The 15,566-nt window shown below is 41.9% G+C and overlaps 1 protein-coding gene across 7 annotated transcripts in view; it reads left to right on the top strand.

Moving 5' to 3' along the window:
- VPS13D (vacuolar protein sorting 13 homolog D) overlaps positions 1-15,566 on the top strand; it is a 303,606-nt gene that overhangs the window by 20,127 nt on the left and 267,913 nt on the right. For all 7 annotated transcript variants that reach the window (XM_017887998.1, XM_017888002.1, XM_017887997.1 and 4 more), the window contains exons 6-14: positions 521-625; positions 3,453-3,623; positions 4,104-4,204; positions 5,053-5,221; positions 7,468-7,569; positions 7,723-7,924; positions 8,674-8,853; positions 14,466-14,596; positions 15,424-15,499. In XM_017887998.1, the coding sequence (XP_017743487.1) occupies positions 521-625; positions 3,453-3,623; positions 4,104-4,204; positions 5,053-5,221; positions 7,468-7,569; positions 7,723-7,924; positions 8,674-8,853; positions 14,466-14,596; positions 15,424-15,499 (1,237 nt within the window). The remainder of the gene's footprint in view (positions 1-520; positions 626-3,452; positions 3,624-4,103; positions 4,205-5,052; positions 5,222-7,467; positions 7,570-7,722; positions 7,925-8,673; positions 8,854-14,465; positions 14,597-15,423; positions 15,500-15,566) is intronic.

A 15,566-nucleotide genomic window follows, 5' to 3' on the forward strand; every position in this document is an offset into this window, starting at 1 on the left:
AAAAAAAAAAAAAAAAAAAAAAAAAAAAAGTAATCTAGAGACGATTTAAAGTGTACAGGGAGGATATATGGGTATGTTGTGTGCAAATACTATGCCATTTTAAGAGACTCAAGCATTTGCAGATTTTTGTATCTTTGGGGTTCCTGGAACCAACTCCCTGTGGATACTGAGGGAGGACTGTGTAGTTGACCCAGCCCTTTCCTCCCACCTGACCATTTGCCTGAAACTTTTACATCTTTCGACAGTCATCTGCACAGTGACATTTTCTTGTTTGCTCATAGCATCGTATAGATTTTTCTTCTGCTTCTCTCTCTGTCATTAAAATTATGTATTTCCATGTTTGTATCCCCAGTTAGCTAGATTTTGAACTCTGTAAGAGCAGAAGCATGTTTTGAGTTATATATCCACAGCACCTCGTAAAGTACCGGACACATGATTTTTTACAAATGGTTTGTTGAATGAATGGCATTCACGAATAAAGACAGTCATCCTGTTTTCTTCTTTGTCTTTTTTACCTCAGGTACAGAAACTAATGCGGAAAAAGCAATTAGACGTAGCAGAATTTAGCATCTATTGGGATGTCGATTGCACTTTACTGGGGGATTTGCCTCAGGTGGAGTTACAGGTATGATTTCGGCAGGGGGCTTTGTTGCAAGACAGCATGGAAGGGAAGTGGCGTAGGATCACTGCCATGGAGGCTTTTGTCTCCTGCATCTCTGATTCCCATTCCCACCCACTGTTCCTCTAAAGCCATTCACTCTCAAGTGTGTTTGCTTGAGGTACTTGATATGTATGTGACTTTGAACAATTTATAGTGCTTTATTTTATGTATGTTTTACATTTATACTAGATTATAGGTTTCTTTGGTTTATTTTATTCAACTAAAGCTATGTTTTTAAGATATTGCTGTTTGTACTTCCAATTCATTGCTCTGACTACTGCATAGTATTCCATTGTTTGCATGTGCATGTAACATAGTTATGCATCTAGATTTTTTCCATCATTTATTTATTTATTTTTGTAGAGATAGGGTCTCATTCTGTTGTCCAGGCTGGTCTTAAACTCTTGTGCTCAAGCAGTCCTCCCGCTTGGCCTTCCAAAGTGCTGGGATTATAGGCATGAGCCCCCACACCTGGCCTAGACATCTAGATTTGAAATGAACAGAGCACCAGCACTGAATCTTAAAGAGGAACTTTCTGTTTTGTTTTGTTTTTTTTTTTTTTGAGACGGAGTCTCGCTGTGTTGCCTGGGCTGGAGTGCAGTGGCCGGATCTCAGCTCACTGCAAGCTCTGCTGCCTCCCGGGTTCACGCCATTCTCTCGCCTCAGCCTCCCAAGTAGCTGGGACTACAGGCACCCGCCACCTCGCCCGGCTAGTTTTTTGTATTTTTTAGTACAGACGGGGTTTCACCATATTAGCCAGGATGGTCTTGATCTCCTGACCTTGTGATCCACCCGTCTCGGCCTCCCAAAGTGCTGGGATTACAGGCTTGAGCCACCGCGCCCGGCCTTTAAGAGGAACTTTCTTAACGCATTTATGTTTAAACTTCACTTTGGTGGCATTCCCTTAAGTGATATTTAAAAAGTCATAAATCATCAGATATAAAATATTATTGTTTGTGAAGGATTAAAAAACATCTCAGTTTAATCTTTTTTCCTTTTCTTTTTCTTTTTTTTTTGAGATGGAGTCTCGCCCTGTCGCTCAGGCTGGAGTGCAGCAGCGCAATCTTGGCTTACCGTGATCTTTGCCTCCTGGATGCAAGCAATTCTCCTGCCTCAGCCTCCCCAATAGCTGGGTTTACAGACGCCCACCACCATGCCCAGCTAATGTTTATATTTTTAGTAGAGATGGGGTTTCATCATGTTGGCCAGGCCAGGCTGGTCTTGAACTCCTGACCTGAAGTGCTCCTCCTACCTTGGCCTCCCAAAGTGTTGGGATTACAGGTGTGAGCCACCACACCCAGCCAGTTTAATCCTTCTATAAATAATTTATAGGTGGTTTAAGTGAAATGGGGAAAATGGCTCATTTTTTTCCCCACCCAGGGTTATCTTTCGCTTGGATACTATTGTACATGATGGTTTTTTTCTTCTTTTTTTTTTTTGAGGTGGCGTCTTGCTCTGTTGCCTGGGGCTGGAGTGCAGTGGTGCGATCTCGGCTCACTGCAACCTCCACCTCCAGGGTTTAAGTGATTCTCCTGCGTCAGCCTCCCGAGTAGCTGGGATTACAGGTGCATGCCACTATGCCCAGCTAATTTTTGTATTTTTAGTAGAGACGGGGTTTCGCCATATTGGCCAGGCTGGTCTCGAACTCCTGACCTTAGGTGATCCACCTGCCTTGGCCTCACTAAGTGCTGGGATTACAGGCGCCACCATACCCGGCCGGTTTTTGTTTTAATTCGATTACATAAACACTGTATCCATACAGTAAAACAATATGCAGCTGTAAATAATAAAGGTAAAGATCTTTATGATGACTGTGTAATAGTTTCTTAAGATATAGTATGAAGTTAAACTAAGGTAAAAACAGCATTTATAGCATTTGTTGAAGAAAACAGAAAATTACAGATGTCTCTGCATGTGTACAGAATGGCTTGGGTGGGAGACATGAGAAGCTGGTGTTGCTGGTTGCCTCTGAGGAGGTAAGTGGGTGGCTGGGGATGAGACCAGGAAAGAGATTTCACCTTTTTTTTCCTTTAAAATTTTAAACCGTGTGAATGTATTACCTATTAAGAAACGTAAAGGCTGGGTGCAGTGGCTCACACCTGTAATCCCAGCACTTTGATAGGCCAAGGTGGGCGGATCATGAGGTCAGGAGATCGAGACTATCCTGGCCAACATGGTGAAACCCTGTCTGTACTAAAAATATAAAAATTAGCTGGGCATGGTGGTGCGTGCCTGTAATCCCAGCTACTTGAGAGGCGGAAGCAGGAAAATCACTTGAACCAGGGAGTTGGAGGTTGCAGTGGGCCGAGATTGCGTCACTGCACTCCAGCCTGGCAACACAGCAAGACTCGTCTCAAAAAAAAAAGAAGAAAAGAAAAAAGAAATATAAATAAAAAATTTAAAATACTAGAGAGTTTTATAACCCAGTTTTATAGTGTTTTTGGATTTCGATACAATACACTGTTGATTAGATAACATACCAACATGTTACTTGATCCTAAAAACATTTGCTGTTGGCCAGGCCCGGTGACTCATGCCTATAATCCCAGCACTTTGGGAGGCAGGAGGATCACTTGAGCCTAGGGGTTCAAGACCAGACAGGGCAATATAGTGAGATCCTGTCCTCATATAAAAGAATAAAATGAATAAAACAAAACAGACAAAACATTTGCTGCTGTGACACAGCCTGTGACTGTGCTCCACTGTTTCTCATAAAACCCCAACATTGTAAAAGAGTGACTCCCAGACGGAAAGCCATTCTGAGCAGAGCAGATGTTCTTGTGACACACAGGAGGCCATGGCCAGGAGCATGGAGAGTCGCCGCCATCACTACGTCCTGGAGCCTGTGTTTGCATCTGCTCTTTTGAAGAGAAACTGCTCCAAGAAGCCCCTACGGTCTCGGCACAGTCCCCGTATTGATTGTGATATTCAGCTGGAGACCATTCCCTTGAAACTCTCTCAGGTATGCCCTTTCTTCTCAGTGGCATCTACTCACTGTCACACTGGTGACTGCGGTGAAAGTCTTGATATTAATGTGTCCTCACCAGGAAAGAAAGTTCACCTGAGACCATTTCCCTCCAGACCAAAATTGTGTTAGGTATAAAACTCACTATCTGTTACATAGTTAAAATGGGTTGATCTCAGGGTAGTTTTTTTTTTTTTTTTTAATTAGTTGGTGGTATGGATTGGAAAGGAGGCTAGTTTTGTTTTGATATTTTTAAGAGCCGAACAAAAACTACAAGCAATACGGCAATGCATAGGCTTAACTGTGAGTGTTCAGAGAAACATGCCACTTGATGCTGATATTTTGGTGGTTCAGTTTGCACTGGGTTTCAATTCAGTGGATCAACTAATGTGAGTTGTTCTTGTTAGATATAGGTCTTAACTGAGTAAAAGAAACAAACCAATTCTAACCTAGTATCTCTTAACCTCTAATAAAAAGCTGCAATACCGGCAAATCATGGAATTCCTCAAGGAGCTGGAACGAAAGGAGAGGCAGGTGAAGTTCCGAAGGTGGAAACCCAAAGTGGCGATATCTAAGAAGTAAGGGCTTCTCAGTGTGCTCCTGAAATACATTTGGAAGTCTATTCTTATTATGTGCATAGATCAGAAATGCGCCTCACTGTCCTTTACCCTTGTTTGGAGATAAAAGTACAATTGATTTTTTCTGGTCCTTGGAATGCCATTCCCGTTGTTTATCATTGTTGTTATTCTTTCTGTATATTTATTTGGTGTCATCAGCTTACTCTTAGACTGAGTGGAGTAAAATTCAGAGGATCCTCTCAGTCTCATTTAGCAAGTAGGCTGATGTTGCTCTGGTGGGATCTGGTGTATATTAAAATACTTTAAATATTCTTTGAACCTACTTCCCTGTGTTTTTTCTCCCAGGTTGTTTGGTCAACATTTACATAGTACTCTTTGCAGCCTCCATAGCAAAACTGAATCCTATTTTCATGTTGCAGTGATAAATTTGACCAGCGTGATATAATAAAACTTTTTAAAGATCCTACGTAGTTCCGTGTCTTTAGTTAGAAGTATTCAATTAAAAATCTTTAGTAGTCACATCCTTGGTAATTATCTGAAGACGGTATTTACCTTACAGTCAGCCTTCGATATTCTGTCAGTGGAGGGGACGGATATTAAAATTCACACCAATTGAGAACTATGTTATTGATATATACATTTGGGATCTATTATTTGATGTTCTTTGGCAGATTTGCCTTCTCCACCTAGTGGGTTTAATATTAAGATGAGCTTAATATATAAACTGGTGGCTGACAAGAGAAAAGATGTCTCAGGAGAGGAGTGGGGTTATGTGGATTGTCCTGGATTGGTAACCTTTTTGTTGCTTTTGTTGTAAGAGGTGATTACCTTGTTATGGACTATTTCAGCTGCCGAGAATGGTGGTATTTTGCTTTGAATGCTAACTTATATGAGATCAGAGAGCAGAGGAAACGCTGCACCTGGGACTTCATGTTGCACCGTGCTCGCGATGCTGTATCTTACACTGACAAGTATTTCAACAAGTTAAAAGGAGGCCTGCTGTCCACAGATGACAAGGTAAGTGGACTGTGGTCTTGTGTTTCTTGTCTTATTCACAAGGTAAGAATGTTCTCTCAAAGACTAAAGAAAATAGGATCTGTGAGGTAATAAAGTCCCATGCCAAAGTGGCAAAATTTTACAGGATAGAATTGGTCTTAGTAGGGCGAGAACAAAGCCAGGAGCATCTTCCACACTCCGCTGCCCGAGGAGAGCCTGGCCACGGGATAGGAGGAGGAAAGACACCGTGGTCCTGCTATGACTTTGTGCCCACACGCCTGCCCCCCAGCTCGAGAGACGGTTTCATGCAGTCACCCGCCTCTCTTCAAAGCCTCATCCGAGTCCTAATTCTTTACTTCAGAGTCTGTAATCTCTGTGAACTTTGACCTCTGTTTTCTGTAATCCCAGGGGACTTGATTGAGCTTGGATATTTAGGTGGTAGAGGCCAGGCAGAAAAGGGTGAAGTACGTGGTGAAGGCAAGCTCATGGTTTAGTTAATAGTAGGGTTGAAGGCCCTTAGAATGCCCCTCCCGGAGCCCTGGCATAGGACCCCACCTTCTCTGCTGTCTGCCTGCTCTCTCGGGGGAAGGTGTTGGGGATTGCTTTGCTGCTTGTTTTGTTTCAGTTTTGTGAGCATCAATTTTTGCAGTAGCAGCTTAGACTGTTTCCAGGATTTTGGCTCAGGTACTGCCCCTTAACTAACCATTTGTTTAGTAGACTCTTCCAAGCACAAAGGAGTACTTTTCCCTTCAGCTCCTGCTGTGTGGTCACTGAGGGCAATGCTGAATCCCTAGTGGTTAGCGCCTCTCCTGCCAGCACCCTGAGGCTGTGGCCCACTCACTTTGCTAATGCTTTTATCATCAGTGTCAGACATGGTTACTGACGCAGGAACCTTATGAGAAGGATAAAATAAACCAGACATTGTGGATGGTTTTCTTTTCTCTTTTCTTTCCTTTTTTTAAATTTTTTTTGAGACAAGGTCTGGCTCTATTGTCTAGGCTGGAATACAGTGGCGTGATCATGCTCACTGCAACCTCTGCCCCCTGGGCTCAAGCCATTCTCCCACCTCAGCCTCTCAAGTAGCTGGGACTATAGGCCCGCATCACAGCTGTCTAATTTTTTATTTTTTGTGGAGATGGGGTTTCACCCTTCTGCCCAGGCTGGTCTTGAACTCATGAGCTTAAGTGATCTGCCTGCCTCAGCCTCCACCGCCCCCAGGCTACCCTTTTTTTTTCTGAGACGGGATCTCCTTCTGTCATCCTTGCTGGAGTTCAGTGGTGCAATCTTGGCTCACTGCAACCTCAGCCTCCTTGGCTGAAGGGATCCTCCCACCTCAGCCTCCTGAGTAGTTGTGCGTCACCATACCCGGCTGTTTTGTATCTTTTATAGAGACAGGGTTTTGCTATGCTGCCCAGGCTGATCTGGAACTCCTGGGCTCAAGCGGTTTGCCCGCTTTGACCTCCCAAAGTACTGGGATTACAGACCTGAGCCACTGCGCCCAGCCCTTGGATGATTGTCTTAAAGACACAGGCAAAGACACAGAGGGAGAGAAAATCTCATTTACAACTGAGATGAGCAAGTAAACACGTAAAATCTCCTTTTTTCTTAATGTTACGGTGTAAGAAGCAGTTCAGGACAGCTAATTCTGCTTTTAAAAAATTAGCTGGGTATCATGGTTCTTTTCTAACTAGTGTGAAACAAGTGAAAATGACCACGTTCTTGCTAATTTCCTACATGAATTGTAAAAGAGCTGGAGCCTGCACACTTCCTGTGGAAACTTGGTCCTGGGTTTCAGGAAGAGCGATAACTAGGCTGCTTACTGCTCATCTGAGCTAATACATGTGGAAGCCCTTTGTAAATGGGGTCAGTGCTGTTCAAAATGTGGGTGCTGCAACAGTCCATACGCTTCAATGACTCTTAAAACTGAGTACTGCTCTTCCTCATTCCCTCTCCATTCACCATTCATCTCAGATATGATGAAACTTGTTAGTGATATTTTTCCCCCCTTCTTTCATAGAGCTCAATTTCTGGAGAATTGTTAGTGATGTTTTTAAGACCAAATAACTTCTACTGGATTATATGGAAAGCTGCTTAAGCCAGAAACAGCAATCATGGAACTATTTATCTTGTTTCTTGGCCTTCAGTGGAAATGCAGGGACCAGAGAGTTTCCTGTGCTGTACTTTTAGTGGCTTGTGAGGGTGTCCAGTGTCTCTGGATGTACAACGTTTGTGTTTTTGTTTATTTGCTTTTGTTTTCACCCAAACAGGAGGAAATGTGTCGGATTGAAGAGGAACAGAGCTTTGAGGAATTGAAGATTTTGCGTGAACTGGTTCATGATCGATTTCACAAACAAGAAGAACTAGCAGAGGTAAGAAATCCTCTACAAGAGGATTTGTTCAGACCCAGCACACCCCGAGTGCTGCAGTTTTGATGTGCGTATGCTCCTGTGGGGGAAACAGTGCATGTCACAGCTTGCTGTTATCTTTGAGTACTCACCTGTGCTCCTTTGTGATTGACACAGAGTCTGCGGGAGCCTCAGTTTGATTCTCCAGGAGCCTCTCCGGGAGACCCAGAACCTGGTGGAGGCAGTGGGATGCTGCAGTATCTTCAGTCCTGGTTTCCTGGATGGGGTGGCTGGTACGGGCAGCAAACCCCAGAAGGGAATGTGGTTGAGGGACTGTCAGCAGAGCAACAGGAGCAGTGGATTCCCGAAGAGATCCTGGGTACGGTGGGAGCTGGCCTTCACTTGATTCAAACGAAGTGGTCTGTTATTTGTGCAACAGCTTGTGGTATTTTTCAAATTTAACAAAAGTAGATATTTGGAAAACAGTTTATGTTCATAGAGGCTAAGAGAAGAAATATTTTGGGAGATACTCCATTTGTAACTTTGTGACTAAGTGTACATATTAATGCAGTTTCAGATAGAGCTGAGAGGCAGAGGTTGTAAAAGAGCTAAATTTGAACAAGTTCAACAATTTTAAACTCTGAAATTTGAATACCAGTCTAGAGCCTCTCTTAAACCTGCAGTGTCCGATATCTAGCCATAAGCACAAATGGCTACTAAAATTTAATTCAAATTGAATACAAGTAAAAATTTAATTTCTTAATTGCACTAGCACATTAGCCACGTTGTGCTCCCAGTGCTCGGTAGCCACATGTGGTTAGTGGCCACTGTACTGGACATCACAGATGTGGACCATTTCACCATACTGGGCAGCACTGCTTTGTACCGTCCCTTATCATGAATCTTATCCTTCCTGGTTTGATAATAAGTTGATAAGATCCCTTAAAAAACAATTAGGGTTGTTTTACATTAGGAAATACTATAAAACAGTCACCCATGACTTTGGAGTTCTTCCTTAACACAGGGAAAAATAGTTAAACTAACATCATCATAACTGTGATCAGTCTGCTTGCTGGTGCTTTTTTATTCCATGTTTTTTCTTACAGTCTTTTCTCCCTTACCATTTAGGCACTGAGGAGTTTTTTGACCCCACTGCAGATGCCTCGTGTATGAACACATATACAAAGCGAGATCATGTCTTTGCCAAACTGAATTTGCAGTTGCAGCGAGGTACAGTGACTCTGTTACACAAGGAGCAAGGAACTCCTCAAATGAATGAAAGTGCTTTCATGCAGCTCGAGTTTTCAGGTACACTGCCCCTAAGAAACTACCTGCCACTGTTGTCTCTCTGTGGGCCAATGTCCAGGCGATTCTCATTATTCGCTGTAGTGATAGTCTAGAAAGTCAGTGCGAAAACTGTATTACCCAATGTGGAACCATTGCTCTTAGGGGAACTACTGGGTTAGGTTCATGTGAACCTCTGGTCATAACGTTCATCAATTGATCAGTACCTAACCTTACTTTTAAAATGTGTGTCTGTATTTAAAGACATTTAATATAGATATACAGACAGTCCTCGACTTAGGATACTTTGACTTTGGATTTTTTGACTTTACAAGTGGCACAAAAGTGCTACACATTCAATAGAAGTCATACTTTGGATTTTGAATTTTGATCTTTTCCTGGGCTAAAGGTAGGTAGTATGATATTCTCTGAAGATGCTGGGCTGTTGAGCAACAGTGAGCCACAGCTCCCAGTCAGCCATGCGATCATGAGGTAAGCAGCTAATAGTCTACAGTGGACTGTGTTGCTAGATGATTTTGCCTACCTGTAGGCTAATGGAAGTGTTCTGAGCACTTTTAAGGTGGGCTAGGCCAAGCTGTGATGTCCAGTAGGTTAGGTGTATGAAATGCATTTTTGACTTATGATATTTTCTTTCTTTCTTTCTTTCTTTCTTTCTTTCTTTCTTTCTTTCTTTCTTTCTTTCTTTCTTTCTTTCTTTCTTTCTTTCTTTCTTTCTTTCTTTCTTTCTTTCTTTCTTTTCTTTCTTTCTTTCTTTCTTTCTTTCTTTCTTTCTTTCTCTTTCTTTCTTTCTTTCTTTCTTTCTTTCTTTCTTTCTCTTTCTTTCTTTTCTTTTCTTTTCTTTCTTTTTCGTTCTTTCTTTTTGAGACAGAGTCTTGCTCTGTCGCCTAGGCTGGAGTGCAGTAGTGTGATCTCTGGTCACTGCAACCTCTGCCTCTTGGGTTCAAGCGATTTTCCTGCCTCAGCCTCCTGAATAGCTGGGACTACAGGTGCACACCACCATGCCCAGCTAATTTTTGTATTTTTAGTGGAGACAGGGTTTCGCCATGTTGGCCAGGCTGGTCTTGAACTCCTGACCTCAAGTAATCCACCCTCCTTGGGTTCCCGAACTGCTGGGATTACAGGCATGAGGCATTGTGCTCAGCTGACTTACGATATTTTCAGCTTATGGTGGGTTTATCATAACTCCATCCTAAGTCAAGGAGCATTGTGTTATTGATTTATTAACATTGAACTCATGGCCTATAGCACTATGACTCATGCCTGCATGAAGTTTCTCTAATACTCATTTTTTTTTTTTTTTGAGACGGAGTCTCACTTTGTTGCCCAGGCTGGAGTGCAGTGGCGCAATCTCGACTCACTGCAAGTTCTGCCTCCTGGGTTCACGCCATTCTCCTGCCTCAGCCTCCCAAGTAGCTGGGACTACAGGCGCCCACCACCACTCCTGGCTAATTATTTTTGTATTTTTAGTAGAGACGGGGTTTCACTGTGTTAGCCAGGATGGTCTTGATCTCCTGACCTCGTGATCTGCCCGCCTCAGCCTCCCAAAGTGTTGGGATTACAGGTGTGAGCCACCGCGCCTGGCCTCATATTATTTTTGTAACGCACATCACAGTCTTCTTGCACTCAGGACCACTAGACAGCACTTTAGCACTAGGGGATTGTTTTAAACAGTGAAACCGCAAGCAAAAAGCACAGAAGCATGAAAAACATGGCTCTAAATAGAAGACCATGGGAAGGATGTTTGTTCACAGTGTGAGAGCTAAAACGAGGAGACAGAGCGTTGCCTTGTTTGAACTCAGGTGGGAATGTGCACATCAGGCGGCTTGAATTTTTTTCTGCTTTGTGAGTGTCTGAATGACTGACAGTGCCATGAGGATTAATTTTGGGGTTACAAATTTTAGCAAGTAAGCAAATGTGCAAATACGGAATCTGTGAATAATGAGGATGGACTGGACATTATTTGCCTTCTTTTTGTGACTTTGAATTAAAGGTGTATAAATATGCAGATATTGGTTTGGACATCTCACAGATATTTTTATTTCAGTCCATAAAACAGTAACTTATTTGAGATTCCTCAGTAGTTGAAGAAGGACAAATGATTTTTTTTTAAAAAGCCAGTTTGTTTGACTTCATACTGTAGAAAATTGAGCTGTCATAAACTTAGTATTACCTAGCAGATTACTTGAACTGAATTGAAAAGGTGCTATTTAAAATTCATTCTGCTGGGAAACTTCTAACGGTCTTTGTATGTTTAGATAGCTGGGTAGATACAGGCACACTTCATTTTATTGCACTTTGCCTGATTGCACTTCATAGACACTGCATTTTTTACAAATTGAAGATTTGAAAATGTGCAAGTCTACAGGTGCCATTTTTCCAACAGCATGTGCTCACTTTGTGTCTCTGTGTCACATTTTGGTAATTTGCCCAATATTTCAGACTTTTCCATGATTATTCTGTTATGGTGATCTGATTTGTAATGTTATTATTTTATTTGTTTTGGAGTGCCATGAACCATGCCCATCAAAGATGGTAACTGTAAATACTGTGTATGTTCCAACTGTTTCACCGACTGGCCATTTCCTTGTCTCTTTTCCTCTCCTCGGGCCTCCCTATTACCTGAGACACAATGTTGAAATCTGGCTAATTAATAAACCTACAATGGCTTCTAAATGTTCAGGTGAAAGGAAGAGTCACATGTCTCTCATTTTAAATCAGAAGCTAAACGTGCACATCTTTCACTTTAAATCAAAAGCTAAACGTGATTAAGCTTAGTGAGGAAGACATGTCGAAAGCTGAGATAGGCCAAAAGCTAGGCCACTTGTGCCAAACAGTTAGCCAAGTTGTGAATGCAAAGGAAAAGTTCTTGAAGGAAATTATTAATAAAAGTGCTACTTCAGCAAACACACGAATGATCAGAAAGCAAAACAGCCTTACTGCTGCAATGAAGAAAGTTTGAATGGTCTGGATAGAAGATCAAAGTAGCCACAGCCTTCCCTTAAGCCAAAGCCTAAAGCACAGCAAGGCCTGAACTCATTTCAGTTCTGGGAAGGCTGAGAGAGGAGAGGAAACTGCAGAAGAAGAGTTTGAAGCTCGCAGAGGTTGGTTCATGAATTTGGAGGAAAGAAGCCATCTCTATAACATGAAAGTGCAAGGCGAAGCAGCCAGTGCTGATGGGGAAGCTGCAGCAAGTTATCCAGAAGATCCAGCTAAGATCCTTGCTATACTAAATGACAGATTTTCATTGTAGATGAAAAAGCCTGCTATTGGAAGAAGATGCCATCTAGGACTTTTCATAGCTAGAGAGGAGAAGTCAATGCCTGGCTTCAAAGCTTCAAAGGACAGACTGACTCTCTTGTTAGGGGCCAGTGCAGCTGGTGACTTTCAGTTGCTGATTTACCTTTCTGAAAATCCCAGGGCCCTTAAGAATTATGCTCAATCTCCTCTGCTTGTGTTCTATCAATGGAGCAACAAAGCTTGGATGATGACAGCCTATCTGTTTACAGCATGGTTTACTGAAGATTTTAAGGCTGCTATTGAGACCTACTGCTCAGAAAAAAAGATTCCTTTCAAAATATTACTGCTCGTGGATAATGCATCTAGTCACCCAAGACCTCTGCTGGGAGAAGTATAAAGAAATTGGTGGTGTTTTCATGCCTGCTAACACAGCATCCATTCTGCAGCCCATGGATCCAGGAGTAATTTCAACTTTCAAGTTTGTTTGTTTCTTTAATTAATTACTTAATTTATTCAGAGATGAGCTCTCACTTTGTTGGCCAGGGTGGTCTCAAACTCCTGGCCTCAGACGATCCTCCTGCTTCAGCCCCCAGAAGTGCTGGGATTATAGGTGTGAGTCACCACTCCCAGCCTCAATTTTTATTATTTAAGAAATACATTTCAGCCGGGCGCGGTGGTTCAAGCCTGTAATCCCAGCACTTTGGGAGGCTGAGACGGGCGGATCACGAGGTCAGGAGATCGAGACCATCCTGGCTAACCTGGTGAAACCCCGTCTCTACTAAAAAATACAAAAAAACTAGCCGGGCGAGGTGGCGGGCGCCTGTAGTCCCAGCTCGGGCTGAGGCAGGAGAATGGCGTGAACCCGGGAGACGGAGCTTGCAGTGAGCCAAGATCCGGCCACCGCACTCCAGCCTGGGCAACACAGCGAGACTCCGTCTCAAAAAAAAAAAAAAAAAAATACATTTCATAGGCTATAGCTGCCATAAATAGTGATTCCTCTGATGGACCTGAGTAAAGTATATAGAGAAGCTTCGGGAAAGGATTCACCATTCTAGATGCCATGAAGAACGTTTGTAATTCATGGAAGGAGGTCAAAATATCAACATTAACAGGAGTTTGGAAGAAATCAACCCTCTTGGATAACTTTGAGGGATTTAAGACTTAAGTGGAGGAAGTAACTGCAAATGTGGGGTAAATAGCAAGAGAACTAGAATTAGAAGTCGAACCTGAAAATGTGACTGAATTGCTGTAATCTTGTTATCAAACTTGAATGGATGAAGAGTTATTTCTTACGGATGAGGAAAGAAGGTGGTTTCTTGAGATGGAATCTACTCCTGGTGAAGATACAGTGAACACTGTTGAAATGACAACCAAAGGCTGGGTGTGGTGGCTCACGCCTGTAATCCCAGCGCTTTGGGAGGCCAAGGCAGGAGGATCATTTCAGGCCAGGAGTTCACGACCAGCCTGGGCAACACAGCAAGACCTACTAAAAAAAAAAAAAAAAAAAAAAATTAGTTGGTTGTGGTGGCATACACCTGTAGTCCTAGCTACTTGGGAGGTACGAGGATCCCTTGAGCTCAGGACTCTGAAGTTATAGTGAGCTATGATTGCACCACTGCACTCCAGCCTGGGTGACAAAGCGAGACCCTGTCTCAAAAAAGAAAACACAATAAAAAAAGGAAATGACAACAAAGTTTTTAGGATGCTAAATAAACTTACTTGCTAATGGCAGGGTTTGAGAGGATTGACTGTGGTTTTGAAAAAAGTTCTACTGTGGTTAAACACATACTTTATCAAACAGCATCACCTGCTACAGAGAAATCTTCTGTGAAAGGAAGAGTCAGTTGATGGAGCAAACTTCATTGTTGTCTTATTTTGAGAAATCACCACAGTAACCCCAACACTTCAGCAACCACACCCTGATCAGTCAGCAGGCATTGACATGTAGGCAGGACCTTCCACCAGCAAGAAGATTACAACTCGCTGAAGACTCAGAGGATTGTTAGTACTTTCTAGCAATAAAATATTTTAAAATTAAGGTATCTGTATTGTAGTTTCAGGCATAATGCTATTGCACACTCAGTAGACTACTGTATAGTGTCAACATCACTTTTCTGTGCACTGGGAAACCAAAAAATTTGTGTGACTCGCTTTATTGTGATCCTTACTTTATTGCAGCGGTCTGGAACCAAACCCGTGATATCTCCAATATGTGCCTATAGATAGATAGATAGGGTTTTTTTGTTTGTTTGTTTAATTTCAAGGAAAAATAGTTCATCATCTCTAATAATCCTCTGTGAAATAGAATATCTCATATTTTTAAAAACACATTAGGCTCTCATAAGCATTGTATCAACTAGTTTACTTATGTTTTATAGATGTAAAACTTCTAGCAGAGTCTCTTCCTCGAAGAAATTCCTCGTTGCTTTCAGTCCGGTTGGGTGGACTGTTTCTTCGAGACCTGGCTACAGAAGGAACTATGTTTCCTCTTCTAGTCTTCCCTAATCCAGTATGTACAACAGTGGGATAATGAATGTATCTAAAGTGTTGGTAAATTGTAGTCTGTTTTAGGCGAATGATACCTGATTCATTCTGACATTTGATGATCTTGAGGCTGATGTGCTGGGATTAGAGAAGTTTCTTGAATTTGTTAAAGAGAAAATGTTGGTGAGATTTATGGCTATGCCTTCTTGCACTCCTGTGTTGTAGCCACCATACTCTATTTTGCTCTGATTTGGAAGAAAATGCTATAAGACCACTATTTTCTGCATTTCAGTGTTTGGGTTTCTTCTGTATGTAACAGTCATTTTCATGCCTTCTGACCCTTAGTCACTGACATGAAATCTCATCTTGCCAGGGTCCCAAAACAGAAACATCTCAAGTTTTCTATATATATATATATAATTTTCAAAATATACATTATTAACGATAAGATCTTTGATCTTAAGTTGGCAACAAACTGTCCACATGGTTGAATAGTTAACCCCTTATTCTGTCCATAGTTTTATTGTGGTTGGGGGAAGGTTGTGGAGAGGGTGGGAAGGCAGACTTAAAGTTTGAAAAGTTAGACATGTTTAATTTTCATTTAGCAACTGTTCATTAAATGTGCTGAGTGCAAAGTAGCATATTGTCAGTACAAAGGAAAAGATGTGGTCTCACTAGATTGGGAAAAGGGCAGAAAACGAAACAATTCTGCAAGTGCTCAATCTGAGGTAAAGTGGGTTTTGATTTGATTGTGCTAAGGGAGTGTGTTGCTAAAGGGTAAGATGGTTTGTTTAGTGAATTTACTCTCCTCTCACCCTGACGTCTATGCATTTTTGTGTGTTTGTTTAATAGCAAAAAGAAGTTGGCAGAGTTTCACAATCTTTTGGTGTGCAAACTACATCTGCAGACAGAAGTGATCATTACCCAGGTAATTTGTCCTACTTTTTTAAAAAAAATTTTAAATTTTAAAATTAATTTTCTTTTTTTTTTTTTTT

Source organism: Rhinopithecus bieti, unplaced genomic scaffold, assembly GCF_001698545.2.
Source record: "Rhinopithecus bieti isolate Rb0 unplaced genomic scaffold, ASM169854v2 scaffold_16234, whole genome shotgun sequence".
NCBI classification, from domain to species: domain Eukaryota; kingdom Metazoa; phylum Chordata; class Mammalia; order Primates; family Cercopithecidae; genus Rhinopithecus; species Rhinopithecus bieti.